Source organism: Haliotis asinina, chromosome 2 (assembly GCF_037392515.1).
Source record: "Haliotis asinina isolate JCU_RB_2024 chromosome 2, JCU_Hal_asi_v2, whole genome shotgun sequence".
NCBI lineage: Eukaryota > Metazoa > Mollusca > Gastropoda > Lepetellida > Haliotidae > Haliotis > Haliotis asinina.
In genome coordinates, this window is record NC_090281.1 from 28,532,827 (window position 1) to 28,550,636 (window position 17,810).

General features: G+C 37.9%; 1 protein-coding gene across 1 annotated transcript in view; it reads left to right on the forward strand.

Moving 5' to 3' along the window:
- LOC137273527 (uncharacterized) overlaps positions 1-17,810 on the forward strand; it is a 66,100-nt gene that overhangs the window by 26,804 nt on the left and 21,486 nt on the right. The window contains exon 18 of the mRNA XM_067806252.1: positions 5,822-5,843. Coding sequence (XP_067662353.1) covers positions 5,822-5,843 — 22 coding nt within the window. The remainder of the gene's footprint in view (positions 1-5,821; positions 5,844-17,810) is intronic.

Genomic DNA, 17,810 nt, shown 5'->3' on the forward strand with positions numbered 1-17,810 from the left:
CTTCATTGACTTTCTGTGGGATAGTGTTGGAGAGGCAGTAGTGAATCACTTGGCAGAGGTTCTGTTCCTGTGTGGATTTAACCCCCTACATCTGATTCTTATCACCGAACTGGACCAGTATGCCAGTGAGTATAGCATGAATCTCATTGTGCTTGACCATTGGTCATTTGTTCTATCAGTTACTGAGGAGAATTTCACAGCATGACTGACTATTTTCCAATTTGTGAAAAGCCAAGAAAAATCGTTTTCAAGGACATTCACTGTCTGTAAGCAAAGTGTTTTGTTTGTTTTTTCAAATTTGGTAGTGGTATAGAAACATTTTGAAGCTGATCATGAATGCATTTATCTCATGCAAAATGCTGCCATAAGAACTTATATTTAAGTCACATAGGTCATCATACTCACTGAATATTAGACAGGCTAGTTATAATATATGCGATAACATCAGATAGGTACACACAACTGCATATGATATCAGACAGATACACACAACCGTTCATGATATGAGACAGATACACCTTGCTTTACTCACGGTAAACTCTAAGAGTCCTCACACTGTAGGCAGTTTCTATCCATTTATGTTAGTAATAAACAGAATACTAAACTCACTCCCGTAAAGTATAAAAAAAGATTTGGTATCATACTAGTTTTCACTCGTTTGATACTGAATCATTAACTTGTCCAATAAAAATGGTTTAACACAGAAGTTTCTTTGCCTCCTCTGTGTATGTGATTACATAAGGCAGCTGGTATGAACAAATGAATATGTGATGACTTGAGGCGGTATGATGCAATTACAGACCCATTTTCTTGGTCCTCGCTGGAAGCCCCCTGACATGACATGCATGGTTGAAGCTAAAGTTATTTAAAGTTTATTCGGAAACTAAAATGGTTCCTGTTTTGAGCAGCAGTCGTAAAAACGTATTGATTTTAGTTCAATAATGCGTCTACTGTGTGTGAGACTTTATATAATGCTATGAGGTAAGATTGCATCAGAAGTCAGAATGTTTACATACTGCTGTGTTTATGAGGAAAGTCAGAAGTGAGGGTTATGAGGTTTAAATATTCACCCTACCTGAGCAAATGAGATTGTAAACAAACTTTAGCCCAGGGTTTCCTGTCCCACTTCATTTCATCCTTTTTGAGTTTATGTCCGCAGATTGAACTAGTAAAATGCATTGATGCATTGATTACCCAGTCTACTGGAATAAGTTAGTAGTGACTGGAACAATGGTGTTCAGCATAATATCAGATATTCCACTGAGTAATAGGGAATGGTTCAGATTTTGGTATATACAAAAAATTGAAAGTCAGCGATGCTGTAGGCATATTAAAAAACCATGCCAGTATCCTTTCTGAAACAAGGAATATTTCAATGATAGTGAATCCTTTTGTAATATGAAATCCTTCAATGATAGTTAATCCTCTCTATAAAGGTAAATACCTCAGTGATAGTAAATGCTTCAATGATTGTTAGTATACAACTTTTGTTGTTTGTGTTGTTAGTGTGAAATTGTAGTTATCAGGTGCCAGTGGGAAACTTGTCATCAGGTGTCAATGTAAAACCATTGTTATCATATGTCTGTGTGAATCTTGTTATTAGGTGTTTGTTTGAAACTGTTGTTACTTGGTGTCCCCGTGAAACTGTTATCAGGTGTCCATGTTAGTGTAACTGTTAGTATGTGGGGTGTCTGTGCGAAAATGTTGTTTTTAGGTGTCCATGTAAAACTGTTATCAGGTGTCTGTGTAAAACTTGTTTTTAGGTGTCCATGTGAAACTGTTGTTAATAGGTGCCTGTGTAAAAAAGTGTAGATATCAGGCATTCGTGTGAAATTTGTTATGAGGTGTCTGTGTTAAACTGTTATTAGGTGTCTATGTGAAACTGTTGTTATCAGGTCTGAGTAAAACTTGTTATCAGGTGTTTATGTCAACACTAATTATCAGGTGTCTATATGAAATTGTTGCTATTAGATGTCTATGTGCAACTGGATATCAGGTGTCTATGTAGCAAGTTATCAGGGCTCACTTGCACAAAGTGATCTTAGCTCTACAGTGATTGTAACACCCATTCTCCAACACAGACTTAAGACAGTTGTAGCACTAAGATCACTTCGTGCAAGTGGGCACAGGTGTCTATGTGAAACTGTAGTTGTTAGATGTCTATGTGAAACTGCAGTTACCAGGTATCGATGTAATACTCTTATTATCAGGTGTCTGTGTACAGCTATAATTATCAGGTGTTTGTGTAAAACTAGCTATCAGATGCCAGTTTGAAACTATAGTTATCAGAGTGAAACTGTAGTTATCGGGGGTTAGTTTATAAAACTAGTTATCTGGTGCCAGTGTGAAACTAGTTATCGGTGGTCATGTAAAACTATAGTTATCAGGTGTGAGTATGAAACTGTAGTTATTGGACGTTAGGATAAAACTGAAGTTATCAGTAGTAAGGGTAAACCGTTAGTTATCAGACGTCTGCAACTATCAGTCAGGCTACAGTTTGGGGATATTGATTTAACCTTTATTCAATCTGTTTATGTATCTAATTTTTAAAAGTTTAGTCATCAGGTGCGTGCAACTATCAGTCAGGCTACAGTTTGGGGGTATTAATTTAACCTTTAGTCAATCAGCTTGTGTATCTATCCGGGTTTTGTGTAGTATTAGACCCATTCCTTCATATTGATCCATACATGGCGATACAGTGATTTCTGTCAAGATAAGATAAGGTCAACACTGGCAGTTTAGGACTCTCAGCTGTAGTAGCTGTAGTAATTTGGAATTTTGAAGCAGTAGTAGGATGTAGCTATGGATGTTATAGTGATCCAAGATTGTGTCATACATATTCTGTGTGTAGATACACGCAGTGATAAGTCTTCAAGCAACTCTCTGTCTGACGTGCTGACAGCTGAATGTTTTTATCAATTTATGTATTGTGTTAGGTAAGACGTCACAAGACACTGTCAGCCATCTGTATGTCAAGGTCAAGGACCTTGTGCCATCTACAGGTAACCTTGATAGTGCAAGGATGACATATATCAGCACTAGAATCATTGCTCAGGTTGCTAAACTAGATTACAAAAATATAAATTTTTAAGCAGATCTTTGAGTGTTAATGTCTGTTTCACATATGTTTCCTGGCATCTTACTGACTGCATTAATCTTGGAAGATATTCCGTTAGAAACATTCAGAATAATCTTGGTGTTTTGCCACAATTATGTTTTATGTCACAGAGCTGATAATCTGATCTGAATAAACATTTTTTCTTAGATGTAAGCTCTTTTGATAGACACACATACATTTATGTGAAAATTAACCTTTGTGAAATAACTTGAAAAACATGGAGCAATGCTATTAGTTTGTTGTTTGAGCATACAAAGTAGAACTTCTTGTAACCCATAACAACAAATGTTTGTTCGTTGATGGGAGAGCTGAGAGTAGCACTTTTATGGAGTGACTATTTCAGTCTGGCTGTGCAGCCACAATGTCTGGTATTCCAGCCTGAGTTGAATCTCACTGGGCTACATGTACTGCCACATCTCAGTGTACCTAGAACTGGAAGAATCTCACAGTACTAGCACTACTAGCAAATGCTCAAGTTGTGCAGTGTTGGGCTGGTTCTCTTCATTGCTTCTCGTGTCTACCAAGCGTCCTCACGTTGTTTGCATGTGTCTGGCGATCAAATGTGTCTGAGACTTGATGTGAAGAGAAGAGCATCAGTTTTGTGAAATCAACACTTCTCTGCAGCATCCTCATCAACACTGGTCATCTGATCGTCATTACTGGTTTTCTGATCATCATCACTGGACATTATGCAGTGGATGTAATATATAATCACACTGAAGATAACATTGGATATTACATATTTTTCTTAACATTCACTGGAAATAAGTGTGTTGTACATGAAAAGTCACAACAGCGCTAGTGGATATAGTCTTTGCAGCATTAATAACCTATTTGGATCAGTGGATATAACATATCATCAGTTTGGATATAACATATCGGATATAACATATTTCTTCTAAGCATTTTCTGGATATAAGTCCATTGCACTGTGCAAAAGAAACTCAGTTATAGCAGAAATAGTCTTTACAGCTTAAATATCCTATGTGGATTAGTGGATGTAACATACATTGTGGACAGCAGACGTAACACATACGGGCCACAGGATATAGCAAACATACTGTACACTGGACTGATCATTCACAGTTGACAAGTGGATACAACATTTATTCAATTGAGTGTATAAAGTGATACTCCATAAACATATTCATTGGATACCAACATCTGTCACCATGACGATATGGTCTCTGTGTTGTGGCTTAGTGCCGGAGCCAGCTGAAGAGGTAGAAATCAGATATTTTTTGATAACTCTTCAATGAAAAATCTGTAGTGTGTCATCTTGTGTTTGAATGCTGTGGTTTCCAAACGGTGAATCATGCTTAGTGCATCAGCAGCTTGTTACTGTGCCACAGTGAGATCTTAATGTAAATCTCCAAGTATGGCTGACTGATCTAACAGTTTCAGAGCTAAGTTCTTTGGAATAAAGTTGAGATAGTGTAGGAGCATGGATTATAGCATGGGTTAGTTGTCAGTGGGTTTTCAGTAATGATAATAGCATGGCGCAGACATGCATTAATCCTTTGCTGTGATAATGGCTGTATTGCTACTGGCATTGCTGAGATATTGTGTGTGATACTACCTTCATTGCCATAGCTTGGATATTGCCCTCATTTAGTGTGGCTAAATTAATTGGCCTTGACTACATATATGAAATAATTATGTATGCAACATTTATTTCTGTGAATATGGCTTTCTATGATATGACCTATTTGCTGTATTACATGTTGAACCATAATTTGCAATTAGTCTCATACATGGTTTTTCGTCATTTCTTCACATGAAATCCATCCAGTTTGCTTGTTGTTTACTATCACATTCAGCAATATTCCAGCTATATGATAGCGGTCTGTAAATAGTTGAGTCTGGACCAGACAATCCAGTGATCAACAATATGAGCATCAATCTACGCAGTTGGAATACTATGGCATGTGTCAACCAAGTCAGTGAGCCTGTTAGATGACAAGCATGGGTTGCTGTAAACCACGAGTTAAATCCTCCCAGTCAACATAATGGGTGACTAATGTGTCCTATTGCCTTGGTCCAACTGATCGGATGGCAGGATTAAGGCCTACCTCATTACATCAGGTTCAACTGTCCTGCCCCCTCATATGATATACAGAACCACCCTACCTCAGGTCACGGCAATCCAGTGTGACCTGCACTAGTTTCCTACTGATAAACTTTTGATATGTAAAGTTATAGTTCATAGTACTGACAGATGTGTGTTTTTCCAGGGTTCTTTCATTCTTCCTTCATACAGAATCTTGCTGAGTGAGGCACTTATCGTTCAGTTAAAAACACATTCCAGCATTATTCAAAACAAGATGAATAGGCTTGATTGTATAACATGAATAGGCTTGATTGTACAAGATCAATACGCTTGATTGTTTTCATATTGCTATTTCTATTGGTTTGTTCGACTTCTTAGTTTATTGATGCACTCAGCAATATTCCAGGTAGATGGCAGCGGTCTGTCTATAATCGAGTCTTGAGCAATCCATCCAGTGATTAATAGCATGAGCATCCATCTACTTTATAAGCAGCTAGTTAGTATGACAGATGTACTATAGACATAAGAAGGCAAATCATGTGCTCATTGCTACTGTCTTTTAGCATGCATCTATGCATCTATCATTTGCATGTATCCTTGTACTTACTGATTTATTTATTGAAATAACTGACAAATATCTTTTACTGTTTCAGGCTGTGCCGCCCAAGACTGGAGGTAGGTGATATGTTGTATATTTACAGCCTCTCTGAGTGTTATATATGTGTGGTACATTTGCTATGTTCTCTGTGTGTTATATCATTGTTATAACCTCTGTGTGATAAAAATATAACTTACACAAGATGCACATGTTGACACCTGACAAGTAACTAACATCCAACAGAAGGATGTTTTCAATTTGAAAACTATAAATTTGGTTTGATACATAATTTATAACATGCTAGTTCTGCTGGAATTGTGCAGTGGAATCATTTAGTGCAAAGGTTTATTACATTACATTGTGCAGCATCTCCATCATGTGTACAATATATCCCTTCATCACAGCTGCTGATGGTGTGAGTTACAGTGTATTGTAACACAGTGTGGCAGTGATAGAATATGCTGCTGTTGCTGCTATTGTGTTATGGTAAGATTGCTCGTGTGGTGGATCGTATAACATAATCTCATGTAATGTATTACATTGTGCTCAAACCAGACACCCTACATACACATATACTGTAACATGCTCTATACACATACTGGCAGTAATACGTACATAACCTGTGTGTGTCCATCAGTGTCTGTGTACACGTGTACTTTCTGTACCTGCATCTAACTTGTCTGTACATAATGTGTTAGCTCCAGAAATGTTTCTCAACATGGACTGTGATTAGACACCAGCTTTTATTACTTCTGGGGTGGCGGGGTAGCCTAGTTGTTAGAGCATTTGGTCATCATGCTGAAGACCAGGCTAGCTATTCTCGAAACGTTCGTAGCGCTACGAACTTCTTAAGCACATTCTTAACACATTGGCTACGATCAAAGTGAAGAATTCTTAAGGCTACGAACGCTTCAAGAATAAGGGCCCTGATTCCCCACATGGGTACAGTGTTTGAAGCCAATTTGTGTTGTCCACTGCCATGATAAATATTGTTAAAAGTGGCATGAAACTAAACCCACTCTCTCACTCCTACAGCTTCCTGATTTGAGGAAGGCTACAGGGCTCATAAATGTAATTTGCATTGATGACAACAGAGGGAACTGTATTACTGTCACTGCATGGACGTGTTTGATCGCTGAAACCAGAAATTTATTGATGATAACAGGGGTTTTTGCGTTCAGATGATGACAAGGATGAGTTGAGTAGGGTTTTATGTCACATCGGCATTATTTTAGCCATGTTGTGACGAGACCAAGTCTTTGATGATGATGATGATGAGTGCATTAAACTTCTTCTGATAACAGTGAAATGGATTGATAACAGCAGAAGGAACTCTATTGATAACAGGGTGAAATGCATTGATGATGAGACGAATTGTTGACTTGATAAAAGGGACTTGTATGTTTTATGGAAGGACTTCTATTGGTAATATGGAGAAATACATTCATGACTTTAGCGAGCCTGTTTTGAGGATGACAAAGGACATGAATTGATAACAAAAGGTGGATTGTTATTGATAGAAGTGGGAAATATGTTGATGAACTGTATTTTCAACAGAGCTTGATGATAATATGCTCAGAAACAGTATTCAAAAGGGAAAAATATGTTAATGACTCTATCAAGCTTGTTTGATAGTAAAAGGCTGATATATATTGATGATAACAACTGGAATTATATTGATAATGTGAAATATGTTGATAATTACAGGAGAGGTTGAATTGATAACCAGGATTTGTATTGGTGATTACATGGGAAATGTGTTAATAACAGCAGTAGGAATTGTATTGATCACAGGGACTCTTATTAATGATAACAGGAGACTGCATCAGTTATAGCAGGGGATATGATCTGTAGATGAAACCATTTTCTTTATCACTTAATGCACTGAGTTTTAGGACTGGTGTTTGAAGCAGTTTAGCTGCTCTGCTGTACAGATATTGTAACAAAACAATTAATAATAAAGCAATCTGTTGCAGACAGGGAGAAGAAAAACAGGTCTTGGAATTTTTTTTTATGTCCCATTTGTGTTTTTCTGGATTTGTTTACAAGTGAACAGATGAGCACAGCAGCTTGAAAGTGTGACTGTCCCATCACTCATTGTCCGTGTAGGATATTATTGACACGATAAAACAAGCTAGCTGCCACTGCAGGAGGTATGAATGGCTATATGACCCAATGTTATACTGCGTGAGATATGACCTGATATTATCCATGGTATTTGCAACAGATGAGGGAGTTAGATCTGGTCTTGTGAAGCAGAGCAACAGTACAATTGCCTCAGTAAAAGAACTATTACTTCACATGGCTGACGGAGAGATGGAACTTGTAGCAGTGGATTCAGCACCTGTGAATCAGTTATTGTGATCAGCTGTTATGTATCCACTTGTCAATAGGATATTCTGAGCCATCTGGTTTTAGTCTGTCTAGCAGTTCCTGACACAAATTATTTATAGTCTGCTCAGTCTTTGCCATGGTGTTATAGCCCTAAGTAAAACAAACCTAGATTTTCTACAGATCCTGAATCTTCCAGCACATGGGAGCCTTTTTTTCTTTCAAATTGGGTTGTTTGATTTTACTTTAATTTGTATTGCTATCTCTCAGTCTTGCTGTTTTAACAATTCCTACAGACAATAGTCTTTTTGTTCATTGGAAATGGTAAATTATAAAGCACAATAGCAATTGTTCTGAAAGTTATCTTATGAGCATGCTTGCTGAAAAACCTCTGGAAGGAACTGATTAAGTCTGATAAATATCATGACAATTTATGAAACTTTTGCTCATTGCTCAGTATCTCTCCCTTCACTGCCTCTGGTGTATCTGGTGTACAGTTTACCAAGTGAGCCTTATAATACTTCTCCCTCATCACTTAAGGCTGTTCCTGGCCTAGTGTATATCTAGTCAGACTTATAATACTTCTCTATTGTCACCTGGGGTGTACCTGGCCTAGAGTGTATATAGTGAACCTTAAAATACCTCTCCCTTGTCACCTTGGGGCATTCTTGACCTAGAGTTTAATTAGTGAGCCTTATAATTCTTCTTCCTTGTCACCTGAGGGCTTACCAGTGGCTTACAGTTTACCTTAGTAAGTAAGCCTTATTGTACCTCTTCCTTTTCTACTGTGGGCATACCAGGCCTAAAGCATATCTAGTGAGATTTACAGTACTTCTTGGTTGTCTATCGGACCTGGCCTAGAGTGTATCTAGTTTGCTTTATAACATTCTTTCCTTGTCTAATGGACCTGGCCTAGAGTGTGTCTAGTGAGCTATATTATAGTTCTTCCTTGTATATTGGGCCTGGCCTAGAGTGTATCTAGTGAGCCATATAATACTTTTTACTTGTCTACTTGGACTCAGGCCCAGATGGAATCTAGTATGCTTCATAATACCTCTTCCTTGTCTGCCAGACCTTGCCTTGAGTGTGTCTATTGAGCCATATAACACTTCTTCCTTGTTTGATGATACCAGTCGCATGACTGTTCCCTACCTGGCATGGAATCTGATGATACAACTTCTACCTCAGAGGTAGCAAGCATCATACCATGAGCCCTGGGTAAGCCAAGACTTGCATACTGGGCACTTCATCTGTAAAAATGTCAGCCAGTTGCACCACCAGTACAAACACATCTACTTGAACTACAGGCTATTAGATAAGGATGCTAGCCATCAATGATGAGAGAGGGCAGGTAAACGGGACACATGACAGTAACACTTCACCAGAGGAGCTAGTTGTGAGAGGAATTACCCATATATTCAGAGAAGCCACTTTATATGCTGATATAGATGTATGTATGCTGCACAGGCACAAAGCTGCAAAGGATGAGCACGCTGTTGTAGAGTGCAGGTATTTGTATCAAGGTCATGTGCTGAGGTGATGTTTGATGCATATATTACAGCTGTATAATACAGTGCACGTAAAATGGGATGAATATTCTGTCATGAAACTCAGGTCACCTTCATTCTGTTATTGGCAGTCTGGAGGAAGACTTATTGTGTTATATTCATACAAGCCATGCATAGAAAACAAACCCATATAACTTGAGAACTTGCCAATATTGTCACACTTGAAATATGGCCTATATACATGGAATACTAGCTATATACATGGAATACTGGCTATATCTGTTAATGGAATATTAATACCATTCATGTCTCAAGTGGAATAATAACTAGACATATACATGGGATACTAGCTAAATGAAATACCATTCATGGTACAAGTGGAATACCAGTCATCCACATGGAATACTAAGCTATATGCATGGAATACCATGCATGCCACAAGTGGAATATTAGCCAAATACAGTGGAAGCTGTCAGAACTGGCATCTGTTCAATACAGCAAGTTGTCAACACCGACACAAAATCTCAATCCCATCCACGGCTTGTATATTTATCATCAGCTCTACAATCCTTCACATTGCCTAAACCAGATTATTTCTTCAGTCCCAATGAGTGCCGGTTTAGACAGCTTCCACTGTACATAGAATGCTAGCCTTGTAACACATGATATACTTTTGCCATATGCATAGCATACGAGCCATGTCACACATGATATACTATTCTTATTCATGGAATATCATTCATGCCCAAAATGGAATACTAGTCATATGCAAGGAATACTAGCCATATAAATGATATACTAGCCATATACATTGAATAATAGCTCATTCATGTCACAACTGGAATACCAGCCATAGACATTCGATACTAGCCATATACATGAAGTATTACCATGTCACTCTTAAAATACTAGCCGTATACATGAAGTATTACCATGTCACTCTTAAAATACTAGCCATATACATGAAGTATTACCATGTCACTCTTAAAATACTAGCCATATACATGAAGTATTACCATGTCACTCTTAAAATACTAGCCATGCCACGTGAAATACTATCATCCAAGTCGCATACTGTACCAAGTTTCAAAACAAGCAAGTTGGCTTGTTTGTGACAAGTAAAATAAAGGATGGACTAGTGTTATTTCCTTGAATACTACCAGTCTTATGATTAGGTTGATGGCAACTCTGAAGGAGATCAAGACAAGTGGAAACAAAAGTGAAATGTTTCTAACCCTTGGAATACACGTGGCTATATGTAAGTCACATGGAATACCGTCTGGTCCAGTACATGTCGTCATTGCCATTAATGATTTAACCTCAATTGCTGCTTGGAGATTTTATTTCTATTTTATGTCTGTCACTGCCTGGTTGCCCCTGAATAAGACTTTATCTCAAAAGTGAAATATGCTTGACCGTAGGAAATTGATTTCCAAGCCTGCATTACTGATTCAACAGCATAGGAGATCACATCTCTTGGACAAAGGTATCATCAGCCAGCAATCAGCCCTGCCACCATCATTGGAATATTCAACCTAAATTGTGTGAATTTTATAATAGTTTTATAACAAGAAGTGTGTAAAAAGCTTACAAAATATAACCAAACCTGCTGTATGACAATACAGGCAAAACCTGTTCAGTCTTAACAGAAGAACCAGTATTAACTGCTACTTAGGTTACGGGCTTAACATTGTTTAACTGTGTATGGTTATTCCGTCCCATAGTCCCTGAACTGCATTATTTTCATTACTGTCTTGTTCTCCCAGCAATGTTAAAGCTCTAAATGAAGCAAGTGTAGATTTCCTCAGATTGTGAATTTTCCATCTTACTGGGACTGCTATTCAATTTAAATGGGCTTATTTATCATTTACTATCAAAATTATATATAGCAAGAGACTAGTCATATCTGTGGCAGGACAGCTTACCTACTTGTTTAAATGTTGCCCATGATAAGAAAATATATGTTTGTTTTCTGTATAATTAAAGTCCTTTACAACTGACCAAGATGCTGCATTTTGTCAATATTATACCAAGTTCCTACAACAAATAACTTTACAGCTGGTGAACACATGATCAATATCTGCCTCAGTACCACCACTCTCCATCTGACTGTAATCTTACAATGAATCATTGACTTTCAGGTGATCTATTTCATTTGGCAGTAATGTAATTGATTGAATCTCAGATTCAGATATTTGTTAGGAAAATGAAAGCTGAACTTTGGATATTTGTTTCCACTTCATCACTAAGATACACTACAGGTTGGGTACATCCAAGGCAGACAGGAATGACATATTATAGTCTTCACTAGACACTAAGGGCCAGGTACATTCCAGGAACACAAGGACGACATTATAAGGATGTTCACTGGTCACAAGGGGTCCATTGGCTCATGTACCCTCGAGGTTTGTTTATGTTCCCCGAGCCGCAGGGTGATTAGAACATAAACAAACCTGGAGTGTACATGAGCACATGGACCCCGAGGGACCAGTGAACAATGTATTTATCTTACCGAACACCCAAGTTTTAATTTCGAGCTGTTTGAAGCACTTCTGTTGAATGTGAGGCGAATTGCCATTTTGCAGACGACACAAGTTAAACAAATTTAGAGTTATCTCTCTTCCATCAATTTTCAATCACAAAACATCAGTAATTTCCGTGCTTTTTGCGTGATTCAATGGTATTTGATTCAAAGAAGTACTACCGTGAAGCACCAGAAGAGTTCGGAATTCCCAGCGGTGTACACTGAAAATAATACATCGCCTGTAAGCGGGGTACATTGAAAATAGTAGAATAGCATTTAGCCAGTCAGAAAGTGACATTCATGTGTGAGGTAAGATAAATTGTAAGCTTAGTAGACACTGTAAGCCAGGGATATCCCAGGCAGACAAGGAAGACATATTATAAGTTCAGTAGACACACTGTAAGCCAGGGACACCTCATATAGACAAGGAGGGCACATTTTAAGCTTAGTAGACACTGTGAGCCAGGGACATCCCAGATAGATAATGAAGACGTATCATAAGTTCAGTAGACACTGTCAGTCAGGGACATTCCAGATGGAGAAAGAGGGCATATTTCAAGCTTAGTAGACACTGTAAGTCAGGGACATCCCAGATAGATAATGAAGACGTATCATAAGTTCAGTAGACACTGTCAGTCAGGGGCATTCCAGATGGAGAAAGAGGGCATATTACAAGCTTAGTAGACACTGTAAGTCAGGGACATCCCAGACAGATAAGGAAGACATATTGTAAGTTCAGTAGACACACTGTAAGCCAGGGGCATCCCAGACAAACAAGGAAGACATATTGTAAGGCCAGTAGAAACTGTAAGCCATGTACATTCCAGGAACACAAGGAAGACATATTCTAACCCTAGTAGACTCTGTAAGCCATTGACATATTAGGCAGACATTAGGAAGACATATTGTATCGGTAAGATTAGTAGACACTGTAAGCCATGTACATCCCAGGCAGATAAGGAAGACATATTTTAAGCTCAGTAGACACACTGTAAGCCAACATGCTTGTGTTGTGAAGTCATGCTGGGGAACACAAGAATGAATTTTGTGACATGTAACCTATCCAAAGACAGATGTCCATATCTTACATCACTGAGCCTCTAACTAGAAGGTATATGAAAACTGAATTGTTGGAGTTTAGAGTAACATGGCTCGTCCAAGATATTGTACACAGAAAATACATGATAGCCATGGCAACTAAGGCCTACATTTGTTACATCTGAGCACTTGTCTGCTAATCCAGGGTACCAGACTGAAAATCAACACAAATCAACTTCAACATTAGTGTCATACCAAGCACCAGAGGTCCATCAGAATGACATGAGCAACAAGACCCAAGTAATGCATTCATTATGATTACAGTGGTCCAGTCCCTGGTGTGTTCACCAGACAGTTTTGATCTAACATGATCACATACTACAGCTAGGGACAGACAACACATACATGCAGTTTGTCTGAGACAAGTGAAAAGATTGTGGAACTAGTTCTTTTCTTCCAGGTCTAGTCAATAAATATACGCCACTTGTCCATAAACTGAGTGTGACCACTGGTGACCCATTTCTGACTGTCATACAATCTTGACAGTTTCTGCGTCTGCTTGTGATACATGATTGGTTACTTGCATAGATGCTTGTGTTCTGTTCTGTGTGATCCCATGAAGAATTCTCAACCAATTCCCACCTTGACTGTATTGTAGTTTGTAGGGCTGATGTTTGTGTGTGCCTGCTTGCTGCTTGCACTGTTTAACTGCCTCAGCTTTGTTGATATTTAACCATGATATATTATAACTGAACTGAATGTTATTTTGTGAATTCTAACATTATTTTTTAATCTGACAGGTACTTGGAAGTGCTTTGTGTGTCAGAACTAACTGATATCCCCTCTGCTTGCATAATCTTGTGAATTACTTACGCGATGGGTAATCCTAATATGACGTCTAAATTGGAAACTTCTGAAAGGAAAAGAATTATTATATATTCCACATTTGTCAAGTGTGTTTGAATTGAAAATAAGTAAGTATAACCATTCAGTATGGTTTTCTGTTATATGTATCAGTCTGTGTGGCCACAGTTCCTGAGTATCCATTTTGTGTTTCAGGATGCCTACATGTTCTGTGCTCAGTCCTACTTCAAACTTTCAGAACTTTAACAAGGGTTTCTTTTTTTAGGATTCCAGAACTTCCATTCAGGAGTTATCTGTAGGGTTTTTGGTTTAGGACAGATTTCCAATGCTCCATTCTTGCTTATCTGTAGGGTTCGTGGACTTGAAAAGTCTCTACTGCTCCATTCTTGCCGGTCTCTAGGTTTTGGGGGAAGGAATAGGCCTCCAATACACCATTCTTGCCTGTCTGCTGGATTTTGGGAAGGATAGGCCTCTAATGCTCCATTCGTGCTTATCTGAAGGCTTTGGGGCAGGAAAGGTCTCTAATACTCCATTATTGCTTGTCTGTAGGGTTTAGGGGCAGGATAGGTATCCAATACTCCATTCTTGCGTGTCTGTAGGGTTTAGGGACAGAATATGATCTCAGTTTGTGTTTTACTGATATGATTTTTGGAAGAATAGTACCCTTTGCACAATCTTCCCACTAGGTTTCCAATACACCATTCGTGCTTGTCTGTAGGGTTTAGTTCAGGATAGGTCTCTAATACTCTGTAGAGTTTTGTTTGTGTTTACTGATAGGATTTTTGGAAGAATAGTTCCGTTTGCACAATCTCTCCGCAGGGCTTGTAGGCAAGTGATGTCTTAACGGTACTCGGTTCTTGTCTGACTGTGAGACTTATGGCAGACTAGGTCCTCACTAACCCATGATTCTCTCTCTTTCTGTTGTTAATTGGTCCTTATTACCTTCTTGTAACACTTTGCTGCCAACTCTTTCAGTGGTTATGTTCCTGGCTGACGTGATCGTCCACAGGAAGGAAGTCAGCATACTTTTTTTTTTGTAATTGGTTACGTAATAGTTTTGAAGGAGAGTTCCTTTAGGAGATGAATAGTTACCCACAATATCAGATTTATCGGATAATAACTGGATTTACAACTGCAGACCATGAGGTTATTGATCTCCAAGAGTTGGTTCTGTTGCATGAGTTAATTCTGGTACGTAGGTTAATTCCACTGCATGAATTGCTTATCCTGCATGGGGTGTTGGTGCATGAAGTAAATTGCATATTGATAACTTGCAGACACGACTGAGGACAAGGTGACAGACGGTGAGACAGCTCAGACACAGGACGGACAAGCAACACAGGAAGAAACAAGGGAACCTGTCGTAGAGGAAATGGTGGCAGAGACTGCCACAGTAACTGGGGGTGATGGGAATCCACAGTACTCTGCTGTTTTGGATGCTGCAGAAAAAGCAGATGGTCAACAAGAACCTGATGGTCAACAAGAAGCAGATGCTGGTCAGAGTTCTTAGAAGTAAACAGACAGTTAAACAGAGTGTGACAAAAATTTAAAGGAGAAAAACACTTTCTATATAACCAAAAACTATATTATCAACGAATGCTCAGAGGGTCACAGGGGTCAAGGTGACAATCAGGACAAGTGTCAAGGTCAAACAACCAGGAGGATAACACCTATGAACTTTAAACTGTTTGCAATGGTGATGGGAAATGGAAGTCTGAGTAGGCTTGATGGTTAATTTAACATGAACTTTAAGTAATGTTAGTTGGGTATAGAAGGGAGCATGGATGATTTGTTTCAGTATTACTAGTATCTTGTCACATGAGTGGTAATATGAATGATGTGACCAATTATGTGTTGAAGCCTTTCTCTTGAGTGGCGATACTGTGAATGCTCATATATCTACAGGAAGCATGTCTGTCAGTATTACCGCTGAGTCAGCATTACCAAATTTACCATGACATCCGACACCCATGGCTGTTAGACGACCTAAGAAGGGCTCCACTCCCTAGCTTCTTGATGCTTGTTTCATAGGATTGTCTGGATTTCTTTACACATGGGTTTTATTATTTTTATGAACACTTCTCTGACAGCATGTTTTTTGAGCATGGGAGTTGATTTCACCATTGCTTGTTAACTACTCATGCTATTGTCAACAATTTTAACCACATTCCTTGATAAAATATAGGTAATTTTCGTTATTGATTTGGTAATAACTGCTTTGTATGATGTACTGGTTTGTCATTTTCTTTAAGAGATGTAATTTACTGTCATATTTCTTATGGATGCTTGTATACTCTCTTTGATAAAGTTTTCATATTGATGCAGGTTAACTGTACTATTATTTACAATTATAAAAGAAATATGCCCTCTTCTGACTGGGTGTTCTGTCAAAATGTTCCGTCCAGGACTTTATTAATTATGTTTGTATTATTCATTGATCTGTGATAAACGTTTGTTACATGCTAGCAAGCTTATCTCAAGTTGCAGCTTTTTAGATATTATATGTTATGTTGCCATGGTAACTTCACATTATTTTCTGTGATATTTGATATTCTGTCATGTTGTGATATAAAAGATGAACAAAGTTGTATATTTTTTTCATTTGTTGAATATATACGGGGGTTAACAGCATTTGGGTGTTTCTTTAGTTTGAGCGAAAGGAAAATGGTCTTGTTAACAAAGTTAACTTTGGTGTTCCATTTACTTCATATTTGTTTACCCAAAGGTCTGAAAATCAACAATTTGAAGTAAAGAGTTGTGTTCCTTACTAGTGCCAGGAAGTGCTAACTGTGGGGGTTTACAGTAAATGTTGGGGTAAGGCAAGGGATAAATATCTACCGGTGGGATGATGTACATGTAGACAGTGAAATAGGTAAACATTTACACGGAGAAGGATAAAAAGATGATGCAGGACTGGATTAAACATCCAGTAGTTGGATGGATTTTTTAAAGTGAAGGCTGTAAAAGCGTTTCTTTTTTGTTGTTGTAAATATTTACATGATGTAAACCTTAGCATTACTTTAATCAAAATATTTACAAATAGTATATACCATTATAATTTTTGCATGTATAACTATGGTTTGGCATGTATTTTATTGGTAGAAGTAGTTGAAGGGATACAGTATATTATGTAAAAACTCTTCTCGTGGAGACGATAATGATGATGATGAACGTACAAGAAATTACATTCTATACATTTTATTCTTATCAGATATATATTTCATACAACCTATTTATATCTATATTCTGAGCTTTATTGCTTCATCCATTCACATTACAGATTATAGATGTTTGAACTTATTTACCAATGACCAGTATTCATTGTCTTGTCCTTTACATATACAAACACTTGTCAGCAAGTAGTATTGTACAGGTTGTTCCTGACATTATTGAAGCATTCTGGGTAATAGTTATTCTGTATCTTTTTGATGTATATTCCAAGCTAATGTGACAGTACTCACATGTGATAAAAACGTGATAGTACTCATGTGTATATTTCATTATGATAATAAAAACATAAATATATTTTTGCCGAAAAGTATCTTGCTTGTTCTGTCCGTATGTGCTCACCTGTAGCAAATGATATGGTTCATGGAAAACTGTTTATTGGGTCCTTGGCTTTGTTTGGGATTGTAGAAGAGGAATGTCTATTGTTATTGAACAAAATGACTTCATACATTAATTGAGTGATGGGATGGCCTAATGGTTAAAGTGTACACTCATCACACTGATTATGAAGGTTTCATTCCCCATACTGATACAGTATTTGAAGCCCATTT